Source organism: Microcaecilia unicolor, chromosome 1 (genome assembly GCF_901765095.1).
Source record: "Microcaecilia unicolor chromosome 1, aMicUni1.1, whole genome shotgun sequence".
In the NCBI taxonomy this organism is placed as follows: domain Eukaryota; kingdom Metazoa; phylum Chordata; class Amphibia; order Gymnophiona; family Siphonopidae; genus Microcaecilia; species Microcaecilia unicolor.
This window is the reverse complement of record NC_044031.1, coordinates 187,632,960-187,653,248: the sequence shown is the minus strand read 5'-3', so window position 1 is coordinate 187,653,248 and position 20,289 is coordinate 187,632,960. Positions and strand designations below refer to the sequence as shown.

At 40.1% G+C, this 20,289-nt stretch overlaps 1 protein-coding gene across 1 annotated transcript in view; it reads right to left on the bottom strand.

The window, feature by feature from the left end:
* MYRIP (myosin VIIA and Rab interacting protein) overlaps positions 1-20,289 on the bottom strand; it is a 492,137-nt gene that overhangs the window by 439,005 nt on the left and 32,843 nt on the right. The window contains exon 2 of the mRNA XM_030203295.1: positions 13,505-13,657. Within this exon, the coding sequence (XP_030059155.1) occupies positions 13,505-13,614 (110 nt within the window). The 5' untranslated portion in view covers positions 13,615-13,657. The remainder of the gene's footprint in view (positions 1-13,504; positions 13,658-20,289) is intronic.

The window sequence follows — 20,289 nt, the reverse complement described above, 5'->3', positions numbered from 1 at the left end:
ACTGTGCTTAAAGTTAGCCATGGCTTATAGAATAGCGCTTACACATGGGAATTGTGCCTAACTTTAGGTGCGCCATTTCAACCAAATGAAACATAGTGCAAATCCTTGCACCTAAATTAGGTGTGTACCCCCTTTATTCTATAAGTAAATGCATAAATTCTAGGAACACCCCAATCCGCCCATGACCCTCCCATTTCTATGCCCCCTTTTTGGACTCTTGCATAAAATTAAGGTACAGATCCCACGCCTACATTTACATGCATAACGGCTAATTAAATCCAATTTGTGCTATAATTGCTTCTTAAGATGACAGTTATCAGTGCTAATTGACTCATTATTCAATTAAGTTGTGCACACAACTCAAAGCGCAATACATAGAATCCAGGGGTAAGCACAAATTTTATATATAGAATGCTAACATAATTCTGTACTTACATGCCTAACTTTAAGTGTGAGCACTTAACGCTAGTTCAAAAGCTGGTGTACATGCTCACACTTAACTGCTGTCAGTTAGGTGTGTAACTTATAACCTGCACACATAGGTGTCAGATCAACACCCCCTGACCCACCCATGCCCTTCCAGGTCCACTCCCCCTTGCAGTTGTGAGCTATGGATTTTGTGTGCCCAATTTGTAGAATCCTGACTAAAGGATGTTATTTGCTTAACTGCTAATTAATGCCAATTAGCACCAATTACAGCTAATAATTGGTTGTTAAAGGGTAAGGATAAAACATTTGATGTTCTGCCTTTCTGTGGTACAACCAAAGCCAATTACATACAGGTACTTTCTCTCTCTCTAGGGAGCTCACAATCTTACTTACTCTGGAAACCTTTTTCAATGGTGATGATTGTACCCCACACTTTCCCACTCATAGCAGGTTCAATGCGGCTTACATATTTTATACAGGTACTTATTTGTACCTGGGGCAATGGAGGGTTAAGTGACTTGCCCAGAGTCACAAGCAGCTGCTTGTGCCTGCAGTGGGAATTGAACCCAGTCCCCCAGGCCCAAAGTCCACCACACTAACCACTAGGCCACTCCTCCACTCTAGTCATTTAGGGCAACTTTTGTGTCTTATTCATTGTAAAAACAGGTCTAGACCAAAATGTTGAAGTTTTCATCCTAGATGTTTTGGTTTTGTTCCATTATGGCTGTAAAACATCTAAGTGTCAGGCATGCCCTAAGCCTTCACATGAACTCTAACCCGACCTTGCCACAGTAGGCTATAAGCTGTTCTTCCATTATTTACCCACCTCTTGGGGATGAGATCAAGACAAGGAGGTGAGAGCTTGCAAAACAGAGAACTGCAGGTGGCATGAGAAGAGATGAAAAGGGGAGATGTTGGCAGGGAGAAGGTATGAAAAAGGACAATGCTTGGGTAAAAAGGTGAGAAGGGACAGTGGGAAAACAACATCCCAAAGTCTATTTGCAGCAGGTACAAAATCTAATGTGGCAAAATCTAAAATCCACTCTAATGTTTATTCTTATTCTTTTTATTGCTATATAAATTATGAATGCAAACATAAATTCACCAAGCATATACCACTTGTACAGAAAAGTGATTAAACCCATACATCATAGTGAAAAGGAAAAAGAAAAAAGAAAAAAAATGTCAGAAATTCTGAGTCCAAGGATTTAAACACTAAAGTCCACAACATTAAGGGAATGAGGCTCTTCACTTAGATAAAGGAAATGTCTTGAATAGATAATAAGAAACGCTAACTAGGTGAGTACAGACAATACTCCAAGAATATAATTCTTTATGCCAAGGATTATTCTAGTTCTTATAGTAGTCCATATTGAACTCAACCAACCTTCTTATTAGCAGCCAAAAAACTGGATAATTGAAACGGATAAAAGAAAACATACTTAATGGACCTATACTTAACAATACATTTGCAAGGAAATTTCCCTGCAAATGTATTCTTATTATATCTCTGAGACACTCAGCAGGGCCATGTCAACTGGGAAGCTTTGGATTACCCTGCAGAGGAGAAAGCACTGTAAAACAGTGTTTGCATACTGCCAATTAGAACTATGTCTGACAGTCCGATAAACAGACGCACATTATAAAGGATGAGTGAACAAACATAAGAGAATCCTGATTAAAATTCCATAGCCACAAGAAATGTTTTAGCTCCTGTCTCAGCTTCCTCTAGAAGCCATAGGTTCAGCCAAAAGCTGGCAATGGAGAACACAAATGAATCTCAGCCAAGGCTCATTTCATGTGCAGTAGAGAGCCGCACGGAAAAGAGGTTTGCGAGAATCCCGCAGTTTCCATGGGACTCCTGTGGGGATCCCTTCCAGGTCCACAGGACTGCCGCAGAAGTGTAGTGCCAGGCCAGCCTACCCATCCTTTCATTGTGCCATGGCAACTATAATAGTACTAGAAAAATAATTAATGTATATGGTTGATAGCATTGAAATCCCCATAAGCACTGAAAGGGGAAGTTATCAACATGGGCTACTGTTGAGTTATTTTGCTACAAGTCAGGTTATTTTAGTACAGGGGACGGACGGGGATGGAGGAGAATCCAGTGGGGATGGGCGGGATGGGTTAGGTTCCAGTGGGGATGGGTGAAATTTCTGTCCCAGTGCAACTCTCTAACATACAGCACATATACAAATATTGTATTAACATATTTAGTGGAACGTATATTTTTTCCACACTAGCCAGCCATAACATAAATGTGGAAGGCAACTGAAAACTACTCTTTTTCAGGTAAAGTTTGCCTATTTGCAGATGATACTAAGATCTGTAACAGAGTGGACACCCCGGATGGAGTGGAAAACATGAAAAAAGGATCTGAAGAAGCTAGAAGAATGGTCTAAGGTTTGGCAATTAAACTTCAATGCCAAGAAATGCAAAGTGATGCACTTAGGGAATAGAAATCCACGGGAGACGTATGTGTTATGCGGCGAGAGTCTGATAGGTACGGACGGGGAGAGGGATCTTGGGGTGACAGTATCTGAGGATTTGAAGGCGACGAAACAGTGTGACAAGGCGGTGGCTGTATCTAGAAGGCTGTTGGGCTGTATAGAGAGAGGTGTGACCAGCAGAAGAAAGGGAGTATTGATGCCCCTGTATAAGTCGTTGGTGAGGCCCCACCTGGAGTATTGTGTTCAGTTTTGGAGGCCGTATCTTGCTAAAGATGTAAAAAGAATCGAAGCGGTGCAAAGAAAAACTACAAGAATGGTATGAGATTTGCATTACAAGACGTATGAGGCGAGACTTGCTGACCTGAACATGTATACCCTGGAGGAAAGGAGAAACAGGGGTGATATGATACAGACGTTCAAATATTTGAAAGGTATTAATCCGCAAACGAACCTTTTCCGGAGATACAAAGGCGGTAGAACGAGAGGACATGAAATGAGATTTTAGGGGGGCAGACTCAAGAAAAATGTCAGGAAGTATTTCTTCACGGAGAGAGTGGTGGATGCTTGGAATGCCCTCCCCCGGGAGGTGGTGGAGATGAAAACGGTAACGGAATTCAAACATGCGTGTGATAAACATAAAGGAATCCTGTTCAGAAGGAATGGATCCTCAGGAGCTTAACCGAGATTGGATAGCAGAGCCGGTAGTGAGAGGCGGGGCTAGAGGTTGGGAAGTGGGGATAGTTCTGGGCAGACTTATACGGTCTGTGCCTGAAGAGCACAGGTACAAATCAAAGTAGGGTAAACACAAAAAGTAGCACACATGAGTTGTCTTGTTGGGCAGACTGGATGGACCGTGCAGGTCTTTTTTCTGCCGTCATCTACTATGTTACTATGTTACTATGTTACTTGCAGCCCGGGAGCATCTGGCCACGGCTTGGCAGCCCAATGCTCCCGGCCGGTAAAATAACCCCAGCTTTTAGCTTATTTTACTGTGCTTTTGGTCCTAATGCGACTTGCAGTGAATCACTGCAAGTCACATAAGGGTATTTGCATAGTAATGAGATGCAAAACATGCATTTCCATGTTTTGCATCTCATTACCATAGAACACGCAGTGCCATAAATAGCACCACGGTATTTTAGGTCAGGCAGCATTAGGGCCTTTTAATTCGCGTTAAGGCCCAATTAATGTGACTTAAAGCCCCAACGCTGCTTGATGAATTTCCCCCTTAACCACCTATGATAAGCAACTATATCGAACCTCATAAGCTTCAGTCCTTTTTTAATACGGTGTTACTTAGGTGGTTATCTGCTCAATAATGCACTTAACCGCATAAGTGATAGCCAACCGCATAAACCCAGATTTTCAATTCTGATGCCCAGACACAGCCCGGCACAGAACATCCAGGAAGAGCACCACCAACGGCTAAAAAACACTCACCACTGGTGGCTGAATATCTATCCCTGAATACTTACAATCCCTTAACAATGTTAGCAGAAAACACAAGATCCAATTCTTTTATTAAGCTGATGATATAAAACATTATATATTGGTGGATAAGGACACTGATGCTAGTATTCTTAGATTAAATGAACGGTTAAGTGAAGTAATGGGCTGGAGAACAGCACTGCTGCTAGTCTAGAATGCTTTGCTAAGATTTCATCAGGTCTCAATTCCAGGGATAACACCCCCCCCCCCCACCCCCACCCTTTTACAGCACTTCACTGGCTTCCTATAAAATTCCATTTGCATTTTAAAATATTAATTCTGACTTTTAGTGCTTTATGAGGTCTTGCCCCCCACACAGTTAATGGAACGAGTCACTCGGTATACAAAAGACCATATTATGATCTGTCAATGAATATCTTTGCATGGTGCTATCACATTCTGCAATTAGGTTCATGAAAAGTAGTCAGAGAGCATTCAAAGCCATTGCTTCTGAATTATGGAGCACGATGCCTAAAGATATTCATTTTCTGTATAATTACTGCCCATTCAGGAAGATGACACAGGGTTGGTTATCCTGCACTGCTTTTAATCTCTGAAATCCATTTAAGAGATGGGTGGTTAATTTTTATATAACCTTAATTTGTATTCTCTGTTGCACTTTGTAATACCAGTCATGTGGTTCTGCTGCAATGTGTGATTGATGATATATACATAATTCCGTGCTCTGTTGAAGGAGGTGCTCCTTCCCCCCCCCCCCCCCAAACTGGACTTCATTGTATTTTAATTGCCCTTCTCCAGGGCCTGGTATCCTTTGTGTATGAAGTATGGAGCTGAATTTTTGGGTTGAACATTCTGGCTAACTAGGTTGTCTTTTCTCTCATGTTTTATTTGTTAATATCCAAATATATATATTCTTATTTACTCAAAAAGAATTTTAAAAATACCAGGAGAAAAACCCAATCCCAGAATAAAAATCTTATGATCTAGATACTTAAATAATACCAAATTCAATACTATTTTAATCATTTTTCTCATTGTTTATCAACATACAATCTGAACTATTTAAACTATTTATAAAGGGCCCTGTTTACTAAGCCACGTTATAGGCGCATTAGCATTTTCAATGTGCATTAACCATGTACATGCGTTAACCATGTACGTGCTTACAATATCCCTATAGGCACCTACACGGTTAGCATGCATGCTAATTGTAGGTGTGTTAAAAATGCTAACGCGCCTTAGTAAACAGGGCCCAAAGTGATATATGTGCTGCATTTTTGAGTACAGGCATACCCTATTTTTATTATCAGCTATTTCCCCCCAATGAAGCCGTAAGGATGAACCTTGGATCCATGTTGGAGTGTTAAAAGCACAAATTCTATCACGCTTTTGACTGGCCCTGAGCATTTTTCATCTTATACAGAGATATGAAGACACTGGTTTGATAGATGTCAAAAGATGGACTCCATGAGGTCACAGATAAGTGTTGTTTTTTGATTACATGCTCTACTTGTTTTTCAAGTGTGGGGACCATAATACAAGAGAGAGACATTCACTATATATGTGCGATTATAGAAATAAAGTGGCCGAGATTTTGATAATTTTAAAAGGCACTTTATGGTATCTGAGCGCATATTTTAATTTATAAATAATTTAAATAGTTTAAATTTTATTTTGATAAAAAAATAAGAAAAATGATCAAATAGTATTGAGAGTGGCCATAACGTATGTACCTGAACCACAGGCTTATTGCACAAGGTGTCATTTAATGCAAAACCATTTTTATTGGTTAACGGCAACCACCATACAGATACCGCAGTTTTAAAAAAAGACAGAGTAAAGTCTCAGTATTATTTGCCAACTAAGAATTGTATATTGCCTTTTTGTACATATAAAATACTTTATATTCCCTTGCAAACAATTCTCCCTCCCCATCCCACCATAATATTACAATGCCTCCCCAACAGCAAACCACCCAACTACAGCTCATATAAGTTCTTTATTCTCTGAACATTAACCCTAACCCCCCTTCCAGACCCAGACCTCCTGCAATATTTGAAAAAAAAAAAAACATATTCATTAAAAAGAAAACACAGGGTGTCATTAAAAGAAAAAAAAAATCAGAATGGCCAGTATTCTTTCTTCTCTGCACTGGTTGCCTATTGCTTAAATAATTCCAATAATATCTGAAATGACAGCATACTAAAGTCTAGTAATTCTACATTATTAAATATGAATCAGGTTAAAAAAATATTGGGAGTTCATTTAAATAGCACTTTGACACCTGAATTACAGGTCAATACATTGGTAAAAAAAAATCATTTCTACTGTATGCCCCCTGGTGGCGGAGCAAGATACTACACTGATGTTACAAAAATTTGTCACAGTGTTTCCCTAAATAAACTCTACACCAACCAGGGACTTTAATTTGAAACATTTAAAACAAATTAATTGCAGTATTCACTCAACTTTCCCTCTTTTACAAGGTTTACAGCATAACCTTCATGAATATTCCCAGAACATATTCAACTTTTTCAAAACAGGATCAGATAAGTATATCATTTTAGTGGTAGTCTAAAGTTAAGTCACAATGTTAGCTGATCCTATTAGTCAACCTTTGAGTTTGATACTTTCTGTCGACCTTTGTTTTTCAGGACAAACCTTAAACTGAACCCCAATACAGGTAAGTATGTTTTTTTTCCTCACTTCTATTCTGTTTTCACAGTTCACTTTTACTTTATTTAATAGAACCTTGGGACTTAGCTAGGCTTCAAGCTCTCTTGAATTACTCTTCTTTCTTCACCTTTCTTTCGTAGGGTACCTTTCTCCTTTCTGCAGTTGCCAAGTGGGATCAGGAGTACCTACTACTCTGACTTAACAAAACTAAAAAAACAAAGTTCAGAACTTAGGGGCCCTTTTACAGAGTGGTGGTAAGCCCAACGTGTGCTTACCGCTTGCTCTTCCGGGACTACTTATGTAGCTTTTTAAACAATGATATTAAAAAAATTACTTTAAAGAAATAAACCTGGAACTCACTGCCAGAGGTTAGCAAATCATTTTCACTGCACACAGAGACCAGAGGGTTCAAAGTACTAGAACAAGTATTCAAAGACTTTAGTGCAGGGCTTCTCGGACCTGCCCTGTTAACCCCACTCTCAGCTGCGTCTTCAGGTTACCCACAATGAATATGCATGAGATAGATTTGCTTTCCCTAGAAACCCAGCATATGTTGATTTAGCTTATGAATATTCAATTTTTGGTATCCTGTAAAAAAGACTGACTGTGTGGTCCACAGGATTGGTTTGGAAGCCCTACATTATCATTTTAGGTTTCCAGTTCAGATGCAAGTCCTTATTAAATGATATAATAGGGAGCGCCATGTTGAGAGCTCAGAACCAGACTAAGAGGCAGGAGAGACTGCAGAAAAAAAAGTGAGGTTATGCTAAAGTTATTCATGGAAAGCGTGAATACATATTGGAAGCTTAGTATTTGGCTATAGTGTTTGTATCTTTTCTTTAGACAGTCGCAGTGACCACGGACCCTGAAGCAGGACCTGAAACTCTGGCCACAGTTGGCCGTGAATAACAACGAGACTGTATGACTGCAAATATAAGTTTCACTCACAGAGCTTTGATTAAGAGTGGTTAAAACCTAGCATAGAGTGAATAAATTATGAAACAGTGGAGGTTTTTATGCCAATGATGCAAGTGAGTACTCCGTAAGTGTACAACAGTGTGACTGCGAAGTTCGGCATTACTTCATGATGCGTGAGGCTTTTCCTCCAGATTTAAAAAAGATCATAGCACGCTGTTTATATAAAAAAGGATTTCAGCATATGAATAGCTTATTAAATGAAAAACAGAACATCTGGTAGCTGTTTAATGGTCTTTGCAAAATGAGTTGGCTACAAGTCCATTTCTGAATGGAACCCTTGTTGGCAGTCTGAGTAGAAAGTGCAAGCACTGAACAGACATGAAATCCTAACTGCCTTCTAAAAGCAGATCTGATCAGGGTTAAGGAACATTGGTAAGGCACTAGTGATGAGAAGGTAGTGTGACATCATCCCGGACGACAGCTTTTTCCATACATGGCTCTATGTGACAGAATTTCTTACCTTTGTCCCATCAGAAAAAGAGATGTGTGTTGGTTTTCCATAAGAAAATAGTTCATTGTTTGCCTTTACTTTTTATATGGCAAATTATACTTTTACAAATGCCTTTGGATAGCTTTTTGGGCTCTGCTATTTCTCAACTTCATTGTTTGTTATTTGTTTGCAATATCAATCATGTGATTCTGTTGCTATATGTGATGGATGATATGTACTTTTGTGTTCTGCTGAAAGTGAGGTTGCTTCCCACCTCCAGACTGGAAGATTTTTCTGCTAAATAAATTAATTACCATTACCTAGCCAGTATTCTGTGGGAGTATAGAAGACTTAAATTTCCCAAGCCCATAATCTGGCATAATTCACAAACTCTAAATTTTGTTCAAAGTTTTCAAAAACAATACATATTATACAACTATACAGATAGTGCAAATATGTTAGTACCAATAATACTAAAATTTAAGCTTCTATTCTGACATTTTGTTTTATTCATTATGATACATTCTCTAATCAAATGTCATTCCTTTTAAATCATAAAATAATTGATTTTACAGGAATAATCATATGTGCTCTCATGATCATAGTTCCTAATGAAGTAAACTTCCTCAAATCCCAACATGCACACATACACATTTCTTTATTTATAACAATTTATTAATCGCCTTCCTGAATCCAAAGGTTCCACCCAAAGCAATGTACAATTAATAGGCACATATAAAAACCCTGTTAAAATCCACAGAGGTGTCAGTCAAATAAACTACACTGTGTAAACATGCTGCAAAACTGACATGTATGCAAACCATAGCTCTAGGCCCCAATGATGCCTTCCATTTAATAATACGGCAAATGTGAGCAGGCAATTTTATCTGGTACCAAAAGGGTCCATGGCAGTACTGAGAGGTTTTAGTCAGAGTACTAAAGGTCGCTAGGTCGCTCTACGCACTAACCCCCAGATTCGATATAGGCCACCCAAAGATGCGCATGCAAATTTGGGTATGGATCGCAGATCCGTGCGTAAACTAATTAGTTAATGAGGCATTCATCAATAATTAGTGTTAACTGGCACTCATTTGGATTTGCGTGCAGATCCACCCTGCGCCCTATTCTATAACATGCACACCTGAATTTCATAGCATGCAACTCAAAAGGCGGCGTGGCCATGGGCAGGTCAAGGTGTTCCCCAAAATTAGGTGTAATGTTATAGAATGCTTGCATTTATATGCCTAACTGCCATCAGTTAAGTTTGCTTGAAAGACTATCAATCTGTACAGAGAGAATATAGAATAACTACACCAAATGTACTCTGCTAATAACTGCTATAACACTGCACTATTAATCTAACAAAAAGATATTTATGTATAATGTAGTACATGAGGGTGGTAACACACTGAGGGGCCCTTTTACTAAGCCGTGTAAGCATCTATGCACGCCCAACGTGCACCAAAATGGAGTTACCACGTGGCTCTTCTGGTAACTTCATTTTTGACGTGTGTCCGATATGCACGTCTGAAAAATATTTTTTATTTTGGGGTGCACGTAACAGACGCACGTCAAGTGGCATTTGGCGCACGTAGGTCATTACCGCCCGGTTACCGCGTGAGTCTTTACCACTAGGTCAATGGCTGACAGTAAGGTATCAGACCCAAAATGGATGCATGGCAATTTTCATTTTGACGCATGTCCATTTTCAGCAAAAATTTTAAAAAGGCCTTTTTTACGGGCGCGCTAAAAAAATGGATTGGCGCGCGCCCAAAACCCGCACCTACCCTACCGCAAGCCATTTTTCAGTGTGCCTTTGTAAAAGGACCCCTGAATGATGTAATTAGACTCTGGAATTCGTTGCCGGAGAACGTGGTACGGGCAGTTAGCTTGACGGAGTTTAAAAAGGGGTTAGATAGATTCCTAAAGGACAAGTCCATAGACCGCTATTAAATGGACTTGGAAAAATTCCGCATTTTAGGTATAACTTGTCTGGAATGTTTTTACGTTTGGGGAGCGTGCCAGGTGCCCTTGACCTGGATTGGCCACTGTCGGTGACAGGATGCTGGGCTAGATGGACCTTTGGTCTTTCCCAGTATGGCACTACTTATGTACTTATGTACTTATGTACTTATGATTCCACAAGCATATCACACTAGCAAAACAGAGATTTAAAGAGTTACTTTTGCTTAAGTGTTCATACATCCTTGTAATTTCACTTGAGAACATATATCTCAAATGAAAGCAGTGTCAAAATCTCAACTGTGCCCATAAAGCAAATGCTGTGTTTAAAAACATGCCCCAAAAGAAGCACCCAAAAATCAACATATTGTCTCTTAAAATGTATCTCATCAGTCACTTAGCTGTGGCAAATGAGAATCGACTGCAGTTCTATGAGGTGCCCTGTTTCGTATCACTTCTTCAAGAGTTATACATGCAGCCAAACTATTCGGTTCAATCACTCAATGCCATCAAACTGCATGATGTCAGAGATGCGGGCTTGATACACACCCACAACAGATTCCTTTTTGAACTTCAATACTCTGATGTCACACTGAGTGATTCCACATTATACATAAATATATATTTTTTTTAGTTTAATGGTATACTGTTCTGTCCTATAATGTCCTGTAAAGCAGTATAGAATATTGACAGGGTGTATGTTTGGATCAGTTAAGTGTGAGCATTTACACCAGCTTTTGGCAGGCATAAGTGCTCACACCCAAAGTTAAGCATGAGAAGCACCATGCTACTATTCTGTAAAGGGTGCTTTGTGCAGAATTTATTTATTTATTTGTGACATTTATATCCCACATTATCCCAAACAAGTTTGAATTCAATGTGGCTTACAATAAACAGTATAGGATGCATAACAAAGAATAATGCATAAGAAAGTAATTTGCTGTAAGAATCCAATTTTACAATACAATATCATAAACATACTGGGATAGCCATGGATGTTTAACATTTAGAAAATCTATTATGAATGAGAAATTGTACATGAAGCAAATAGAAAGTTAATGGTAAATAGGGTAATAATCAATTCAGGTAATAAGTAATTTTTTGAGATATGGTTGTTCTTTGTGAGGGTTTACTTGAATAGGAATGATTTGAGGATTTTACAGAATCTAGTAAATTCCTGAATATTTCTAATTTGGGATGGTAAGGAGTTCCACCATTTGGTTCCTAGGTAAGTGAAGTCTGCAGAGTGGACAGTTTTGTAGATCACTTTTTTGCAATTAGGGAGGTGTAGTCTGAGATAGTTTCTTGCCTCATATTTAGTGTTTCTTTGAGGTGAGTTTATTAATGGTACCATATAGTCTGGAGCTGTGCCGTTTAGTATTTGAAAGATAAAGGTACATAATTTGAAGGTGATTCTCGCTTTGATAGTAAGTGAGTGCAATTTGATTAATAAAAGGGAGACACTTTCAAAACGAGAGATTTTGTATATGAACCTGGCTGCAGTGTTTTGAGCTGTTTGGAGTTTTTTCAACAGGTACTCTTTACAGAATGCCTTTTACAGAATAATATCTTAGCATAGATCATAACGGTGCTTAACTCTGGGTGCCATTTACTGAATCCGGCCCTAAGGGGGGAATTGTACGACTGGGTGCCTCCAGTTAGGAAACCCAAGCATGTGCAGTGAGAGCTCGTTCTATAACTGCATCTGAGCTCCAGATTCCATTATAATGTTATTGTATTGTATTCTACAAATTGCAAGGCGGATTACATAGTAGAAGCAACTTCACATTTGAAGGAATTTACAACAATAAATTACAGTTTACAGTTGTTGACTCAAGAACAAGCAAGTTTTAAGCACCTTATGAAAAAGAAGATATGATGTAAATGCAGAAGGGACGCACATCAATTACAATAAAGTTATGTGTCTACGTCCCCCTCCCCTTACAGAATAGTGCTTAGGTGCCCTGCTGGCACTTTCATGGGTATCTGTATACTCACATGCATAAGTGATAGTATTCTCTGCATTTACACGTGCAAAGGGGTGCATAAATGCGGGTTCGTAGTTCACAGAATTACCCTTCACGAACTTAACACAAGTGAAAAAAGAAAATACAGACTAGACTGCAACTGCGGGGCCTATTTACAAAGCATTTTCCCATAGATACAAAATGTTAGCTCTGCCACATCTGATTTTAATAATGCAGCAGAATATTCAAAACATGGGAAAAGTGAGATGACCTAACTAGTCATTATTCCATTATTTAGGACTGCATACTAGATGGGGTGGTGGTGGGGGAGACCTCTCCTCCTCTCATTGCAAATCATCACTCTCTCTCTCTCTTTCTGCTCACCCCCTTTTCCAAAGTTCCTCTCTCCCTGCTTAGCCTCCCCTCTTCTGCACAGTGCCGGTTTCCACCAGCTAGCAGAAGAACAACCTCATAGCGACCTCCTGGAAGCTTGCTATATCAGTCTTCAATACCATCATCCATAACTTCACGCTTTGACCAGCATATGCTGATCACAGATCCAGGAACTGAAATGCCTGATGGCCAGAAGCAGTAATGAAACTCTCATGCTGCTGGTCAGCCTTTAAGGGGCAACTTTTAAAGGAGGCAGTGTCTGGAAGGGAAGGGAATATGAGATGCCTAGCAGGGAAAAGAAGGAAAGATGGAAATTACACAGCAGAATATCCTCGGGAGAGAAAAAAATCAGAAACACCCTTGTATGAATGGCCATTTTAATGCTTCTGTAATCCACGTATCATTAATTTATTAATCGGTCCTTTTTAACATGCTTCCTAAATATGCAAGCTTACCACTACTAACCTTCAAAATTTAGTGCAGCTTGGTGCATAGACTCCAGGATTTTAGAATCTCAGGAAACCATAATACAGACTTAGCTTACCAGCAGACACACAAACTATAACAACTAGAAATAAACACAGACAAGTCTCTGTTGTAGCACTACCACTGTATCCCCCACTGAGGGACTTTGCTGAGCTGTGCACAGTGATGGAGAATTTGTTTTCCAACTAAATGCACTTCATTTAGTCTGAAATTCAGAAGGAACGGCATGAAGTGATCATTTCGTGTCTGGGCCAAAACAATAAAAGTGACAGTCATCCTACCTCAGCCTTTCTTCTTCCTTCTTTCGAAGACTAAAATCTCGCTGGACCACTTGAAGGACATGCTCAGCTTCATCTTCTGTCAAACCAGAAAGATCCAGTTTCCTCCCCATGACTTGCCTGATCTAGGAACAATGCAATTAACAAAATAAGGACCTAAAAGAGAGCAAAGGGAGACAAAGCACAGTTACTGGAAACATTATAATAATTCACTGGGTCCACACAATCAACACACAGTTTAAAAAAACAAATTAGCAAGTCTACATTCTGCCTCATTAGAAGTTTACTCTTAAAATATCATACTGGCAAAACAATCTCAAGAAACTGCTGCTTTTGAAGACTGGTCTTTTCAAGTTGGATAGGATTTAGGGACCCTTTTTTCTTATTTTATACTGTATCATAAGGGGCTTGCTCTGTTTTATTTTGTCTTATTATTGAAGCCATTTTGGTGACATTTACTTATTTGTTTTTATTGCTGTTTATTAACCACCTTTATAAAGAGATTCACCCAAGGCAGTGTACAAGAGGTACAGTTCGGCATAAAACCTACAACTAACAGCATAAAAATAGTAAAATGTCCAAATATAAGCATAAATACAATCAATAAGGTAAATTGGAGATGATAGATTTAATTTTAGTAATAGGACTAGATACAGTATCAGAAATATACAAATTTAACAGCACTATAACAAATATGACAAATGTCAGTACAATATAAATGATATCATAATAGGCAACATGGAAGACAAATAGATATGGGGTCAATCTTCAAAAGGGAGTTATCTGGATAGGAGAAGCTTCGCTGGGCCCAACCTAGATATAAAGTAATACATACCTAGATTGTTCTGCAGAATATCCAGTTAGTGCCGGGTGGTCCAGGGATGGTACACAGATAACTATCTTGATATAATCAGAAAGTGAATGAGAGTTTTGATAGAATGCTCAGAAAGAAAGGGATGGATTTTAGCAAATTTCAAAAGGAAAAAAAGGCACGCTTTAGCAGTGTTTTGGATGTACATAGAAACGGAGAGAACAGGGCAACAAAGATCAACATGAAGTGATACAAAGGCATTATAATGTCCTCATTTTTGTTTTCCATTCCTTTCCTAATAATACCTAACCTTCTATTTGCTTTCTTAGCCGCCATCGCACACTGAGCAGAGGGTTTTAATGTATCATCAATGATTACTCCTAGATCCCTTCCCTGGTCAGTGACTCCTAGTGTGGAACTTTGCCTCACGCAGCTATAATGTGGGTTCCTCTTTCCCACATCCATCATTTTACACTTGCTCACATTAAACGTCATCTGCCATTTGGATGCCCAGTCTCCCAGTCTTGTAAGGTCCTCTTGTAATTTTTCACAATCCTCTTGCGATTTAAAAACTAATAACGTTGTGTCATCAGAAAATTTAATTACCTCACTAGTTACTCCCATCTCTAGATCATTTTTAAATATATTAAAAAGCAGCGGTCCCAGCAAAGACCCCTGCAGAACCCCACTATCTACTCTACTCCATTAAGAATACTGACCATTTAAACCTACTCTATGTTTTCTATCTTTTAACCAGTTTTTAATCCACAATATCCCATGAATCTCCAATTTCCTCTGGAGTCTTTCAACTGGCTAACCTTTATCCACATGTTTGTTCACCCCTTCAAAGAAATGTAGTAGATTGGTGAGGCAAGATTTCCCTTATAGTTTATTGCAGATTTGATATACAGCTATCACAAACCATTTGATCATAGCGGTTAACAATGGGATTAAAAACAATTACATAATTGGAAAGGAACACCAATTCTGATAGAAAAGCAAACTCACACACAGAAAATAGGGAAGGGGTAAAAGTTGAGTGAGCTTGGGCGTTCCTGGCTGTAGGGAAAAAAAGAAGTACAAATTAGGGGGGCATAAGAAAACATCAAAACACCAACTGAAAAAAGTGGTCTATAACAGGGACTTGAATTTAGAAATAGAAGATTGAGATATGATTAACAGGAGGGGGAGCTTATTCCAGAATTTAGGGGTAATGAGAAAGAAAGCTGAGGTGCGGGATGACTTGTAGTGAGCAAAACAGGGGGAAGTTAAAGTGAGCTGATTTGCTTCAAGGTTTTTGAGAAGGCAGTTCAGGGTGTAGGGATGGTTAAGGAGAAGAGGTAAGAAGAAGAGCCAAGATGAAGGGCTTTGTGAGTAAGAGAATTTTGAAGAAGGGGGATGCATTTTCATATTTGTGTGCTTTGTAGATTGAATGAGCTACTGAGTTTTGGAGTATTTGTAACCTATGGAGGGAGGATTTAGAGATGCCACAATAGATGGAATTACAGTAATCAAATGTAAAATTAGAAAAGCATGAATTAGTGTATGGAGTGATGGGAGATCAAAGTAGCTATGGACTGACCAAAGCCTTATCAAGGCAAATAAACCTGATTTCAAAACTTGGCCAACTTGTGGGTCAAAAGACAGTTGGGATGATGAACCCAAGATAGCGGAAAGAATTGACAGTCAGAATGGGTCTATTAAAAAGGACAGAGGTAACAGAGGGATGATGATGAAACCCTGTGATCCAGGAGGTAACTGTCTTTGATGAATTGAGGACAAGTTGGTGGGTTGTGATCCAGTTTGCTAGAGCATCCAATCAACAAAGGAGCTGTGTGAGTGGAGGTGTAATGTGAGAGGTAGGAAAAATCAGTAAAATGTCAACGGCATAGATAAAGAAACAAATGTTATGATCTTGAATCAGAGTAGCTAGCGGGCTGAGATATATGTTAAACAATAATAGTGATAAAATTGATCCTTGCGGAACACCACAAGCTAGGGAATGATTAGCTGATGTAGAAGATGGTGCGGCAACACTAAAGGAGCAATTGGAAAGATAAGAAGTAAAACAAGAAAGGATGGGGCCAGCAAGGCCAATATCATGAAGTCAGGAAAGAAGAACAGTGACTAACCAGATTGAAAGCAGTGGAGAGATCTAAAGAAACAAGAATAGCAATTTGACTATGGTCTAGGATAATATGAAGCTCACTCAGAAGGGCAGTAACAGTTGTTTTGGTGCTATGGAATGCGCAAAATCCTGTATGATGTGGATGGTGAATTGATGATTGCTCACAGTGGCTGAGTAACTGATCGAAAACAATCTTTTCGCAGAGCTTGGACACAAATGAGAAATTTAAAACGGGTCAGTAATTTGAGGGGCAAGTGGGATCCAGGGATGGTTTAAACTTTAGTGTCCAATGTTCCCGTAATAAGCCATATAGGAACAGATTGATGGGAACATTGGTCAGTAAAGGGTTAAGATAGAAATAACGATGTCTTTCTTCCAAGCAAAAGGGATATGGCCAGAGGAAAGGCTTTGGGCAATCATTTGCAGGCAGAGTAGGAAAAGACCATGGGAATGGTAGGAAAACCATTTAGAGGACAGAGGTTCGATGGCACAAGTGGTGAGGTTCACAGATTAAAGGGCCTTGGTAAGCTAGATGAGCGTAGGTAGGATAAATGAGTTCCAAACAAAAAGGAATGCTGTAGCAACAGTAGGTGGGACCGACGGGGAAGATGGAAGAGGTGGGCCTGGGGAGATAGAAGATAAGGAACTGGAAAGGGTTGAAATCTTGGAAGTAAAATAGGTTGCCAGGTTGTTAGCAGCTGGGAGGGAGGGATTAGACTTTGAGGGATGCTGGGTGAGTTATGAGACAATCAAGAAGAGAGATTTAGTGGTGTTTGTTGATTTAGAGATGAGAGGAAAAGTTGGATCTCTTAGCGTCTTTCAGTTTTCTTCTATAAAGATTTGATGAGAGCGGAGAATGCAGAAAGCGCTGTGAGAGCGATGTTTCTCTAATGACGCTCGGCCCTTCTGAGCTGCTGTCTGAGGTGGAAGAGATCATGGGTGGTACCAGGGGCATTTTCTCCATACAGGAGCTGAGTGAGAGAGGGAGAAATTGGAGAAAAAGGAGGCGAGGGTGTTATTCCAGCTATTAACCTGGTCTTCCAGGGACTGAGAAATCAGGAGGAAACAGAGAGTGCAATGGGGAGGGGGGAGGGAATGAGGCAGGATCGTGAAAAAGGAAGCAGGACTTCTTTAACAGAAAGCAATTTACCTGGGATAAGAGTAGAAGGACCATGCATAGGATAAACACAAAGGAATCCTGTTTAGAAAGGAATGGATCCATGGAACCTTGGCAGAGATTGGGTGGCAACACCAGTAATTGGGAAGCAAAACCAGTACTGGGCAGACTTCTACAGTCTATGCCATGATCATGACTGAATAGATATGAATGAGCTAGCGTGTAAATTTTAAGAGGCTCTGACGTTAGCTTTAGAACTTTTAATAAAAAAACAGTGCTGGGCAGACTTCTACGGTTTGTGCTCTGAGAGTGACAATCTTGGGTATACATATAAAGTATTGCATGCCATGTAAAATGAGTTTATCTTGTTGGGCAGATAGGATGGACCAAACAGGTCTTTATCTGCCGTCATTTACTATGTTACTATGTTAATGGCCAGAAAGTGATCTCACCAAGAGAGGGGCTGGGTAGAGGGGTGAGTGAAGGTGAATGAAGAAGATGTAAGAGACATGATCAAGTCAAGTGTGTGACCACCCATATACAGTAAGTGGGAGAATGAACAAGCTAAGAAAGTCCTATGTCAGAAAGAAAAGAAAGAAATGCTGAGGCACAAGGGGAGGCAGGAAGGTCCATGTAGATGTTAAAGTCTCCAAGAATCAACAAGTTGGGGAAATGGACCACTGGGTCAGCAAGGGTTTGCTCTAGGGCGGCCTGAGTTGGGGAGAGAGAGATGGAGGGCAGTAACAAAATAAGGGTTGTGAATGTCCAAGGTGAAGAGATTGAAAGAGCTAAAAGTTCAGAGTAAGAAAAGGTGTGGGTAGGGATCTTTTGGCACTGGAAAGAGGAAAGGAGGCAGAGGCAACCCCACCTCCCTTCTATGAAGAACAGGCTGTGTGGAATGCGTTGAAGGAGGGAGGAAGAGCCTGATAAATAGGATTCTTCCCCTTCCTGGAGCCAGGTCTTGGTAATAGCAAGCAAATTTAAGTGGGAGGAGGAGAAGAGATCCTGGATAAGTGAAGCCTTGTTGCAAACAGAACAAGCATTAACAAGCCCTACCCTGATGGCAGAAAGAGAGGGGTGGAGAGGGGCAGCACCCAAAAGGGTAGAGAACGCATACTTGCAAATTACCAGGTTATCAGGATGTTGGATAGATGGGGGCAGAACACGGCCTGGTCTGCGGCCCTAAAAAGTGGGGATGGAGGAAACAGTGAAGGTTCACATGGTGCTGGAAAGAGGGAAAGGGACAGAGGAATTATTTAGGCAAAGTGAGAAAAAACACATCGTTAGGATAATGGTAAGGAACAAAACCTGTAAAAAGGATGGGGTGAGGGTCAAAGTTCGCACCCGGAGTTCACTCCAAGGAGTTTGCGACCTCTTGTGGCAGCTCATGGTACTTCGTGTAGTACCATGAGCTGCCGCAAAAGGTCGAGGCAGCCATTTTGAAAGACAGCCACGAAGGGGCAGGAAGTAAGGGGGCTGCACTTCTGTTCCCAAAGAACCCTGCTGGACCATCAGAGAACCAGGTACGCCCAGGGGGGCTACCTCAACATCTGGAGGGGGAGGGGGCAGAGGGCTTGTTGAGGGGGAGAGAAGGGTAGGGAGGGACTTCAGAAACCGCAGGCAGGGAAGGAGGGAGGGGTGCAGGGAGGGGATCGGGAGGGTTAAAAAAAAGTTATGCAGGTCCCGGCCCAATATTGAGCCAGGGCCCACATAACTCTCTTATACGGGCCCAGCTGAATATCGGCGAGGCCCACATAAGCTCCAGCTGCCTGCCCGCTCAAAATTATCCCCCGATATTCAATGCCAGTGCCAGGACATGGCCCTACTCTGAATACTGGGGGATAATTCAGCTTTTAAAAAATTGCTGACCACCACCAGCTGAATATCGTGGGAAGGGTTTGAAATGCTCTTGGTATTCTAGCTTCAGTTCCTCATTGTAGAATAGAACTTCTGAGTTGCCTGGATGTTGAATGGGAGCCTGGACCCTTGTTCTGCTCCGCAGTTTTGACCATTCTGAGTTGTGACTTATTGGGGTTACTATTTCATTTTTGTTTTCATAGTTCTACTTTGTGACCTGTAGTTGGGGAGCATCTGAAATTATTTCCTAATTATGTTTATTTTATTTTCAGGACTCCTTAGACATGGATAGATTTTTAATTTAAAAAATGTAAGTTAGATGATGACAGTGAATTAGATGTGGCAGGCACTATTTCAGGTAGTAATGCACATGGTACCGTCAGTGTTAGTAGAGCGTTTGCTTATCAACCATCCATCCTCGAAGAAGGGATATTATGAAACATCACCAAGCACAGATTCCCACTGATTTATTTTTTAGAGGGTGGGGGGGGGGGGGTGGTAATTCACTTTAAAATTGTTGTTGTTTTTTTCTATTCTATTCCACCAGAGTTTATATACTGCCAGTTCATATACAGCCAATTTCCAATGGGATTTGTAGTGGTTAACAAATCTAAGAAATTCAACAACATAGCAGAATGACAAAACACAAAAATGAAATAGAATATACATAATAATAATAAAACCAACACTATCTCTCATTTAAACTGAAAAGCTTTTAGGGCTTTCCTAAAGACCAGATAAGAGGGTAGGTTCTTTATATTTCCTTAGAATGGAAAAGAATCCTCATAAATAGTTTAAAACAAACATTTTTGAAAGAGGGAAAACCCAATTTCAAAGTCAGTAAAAATCCTATACTCCTTTCGGATGATGAAAAA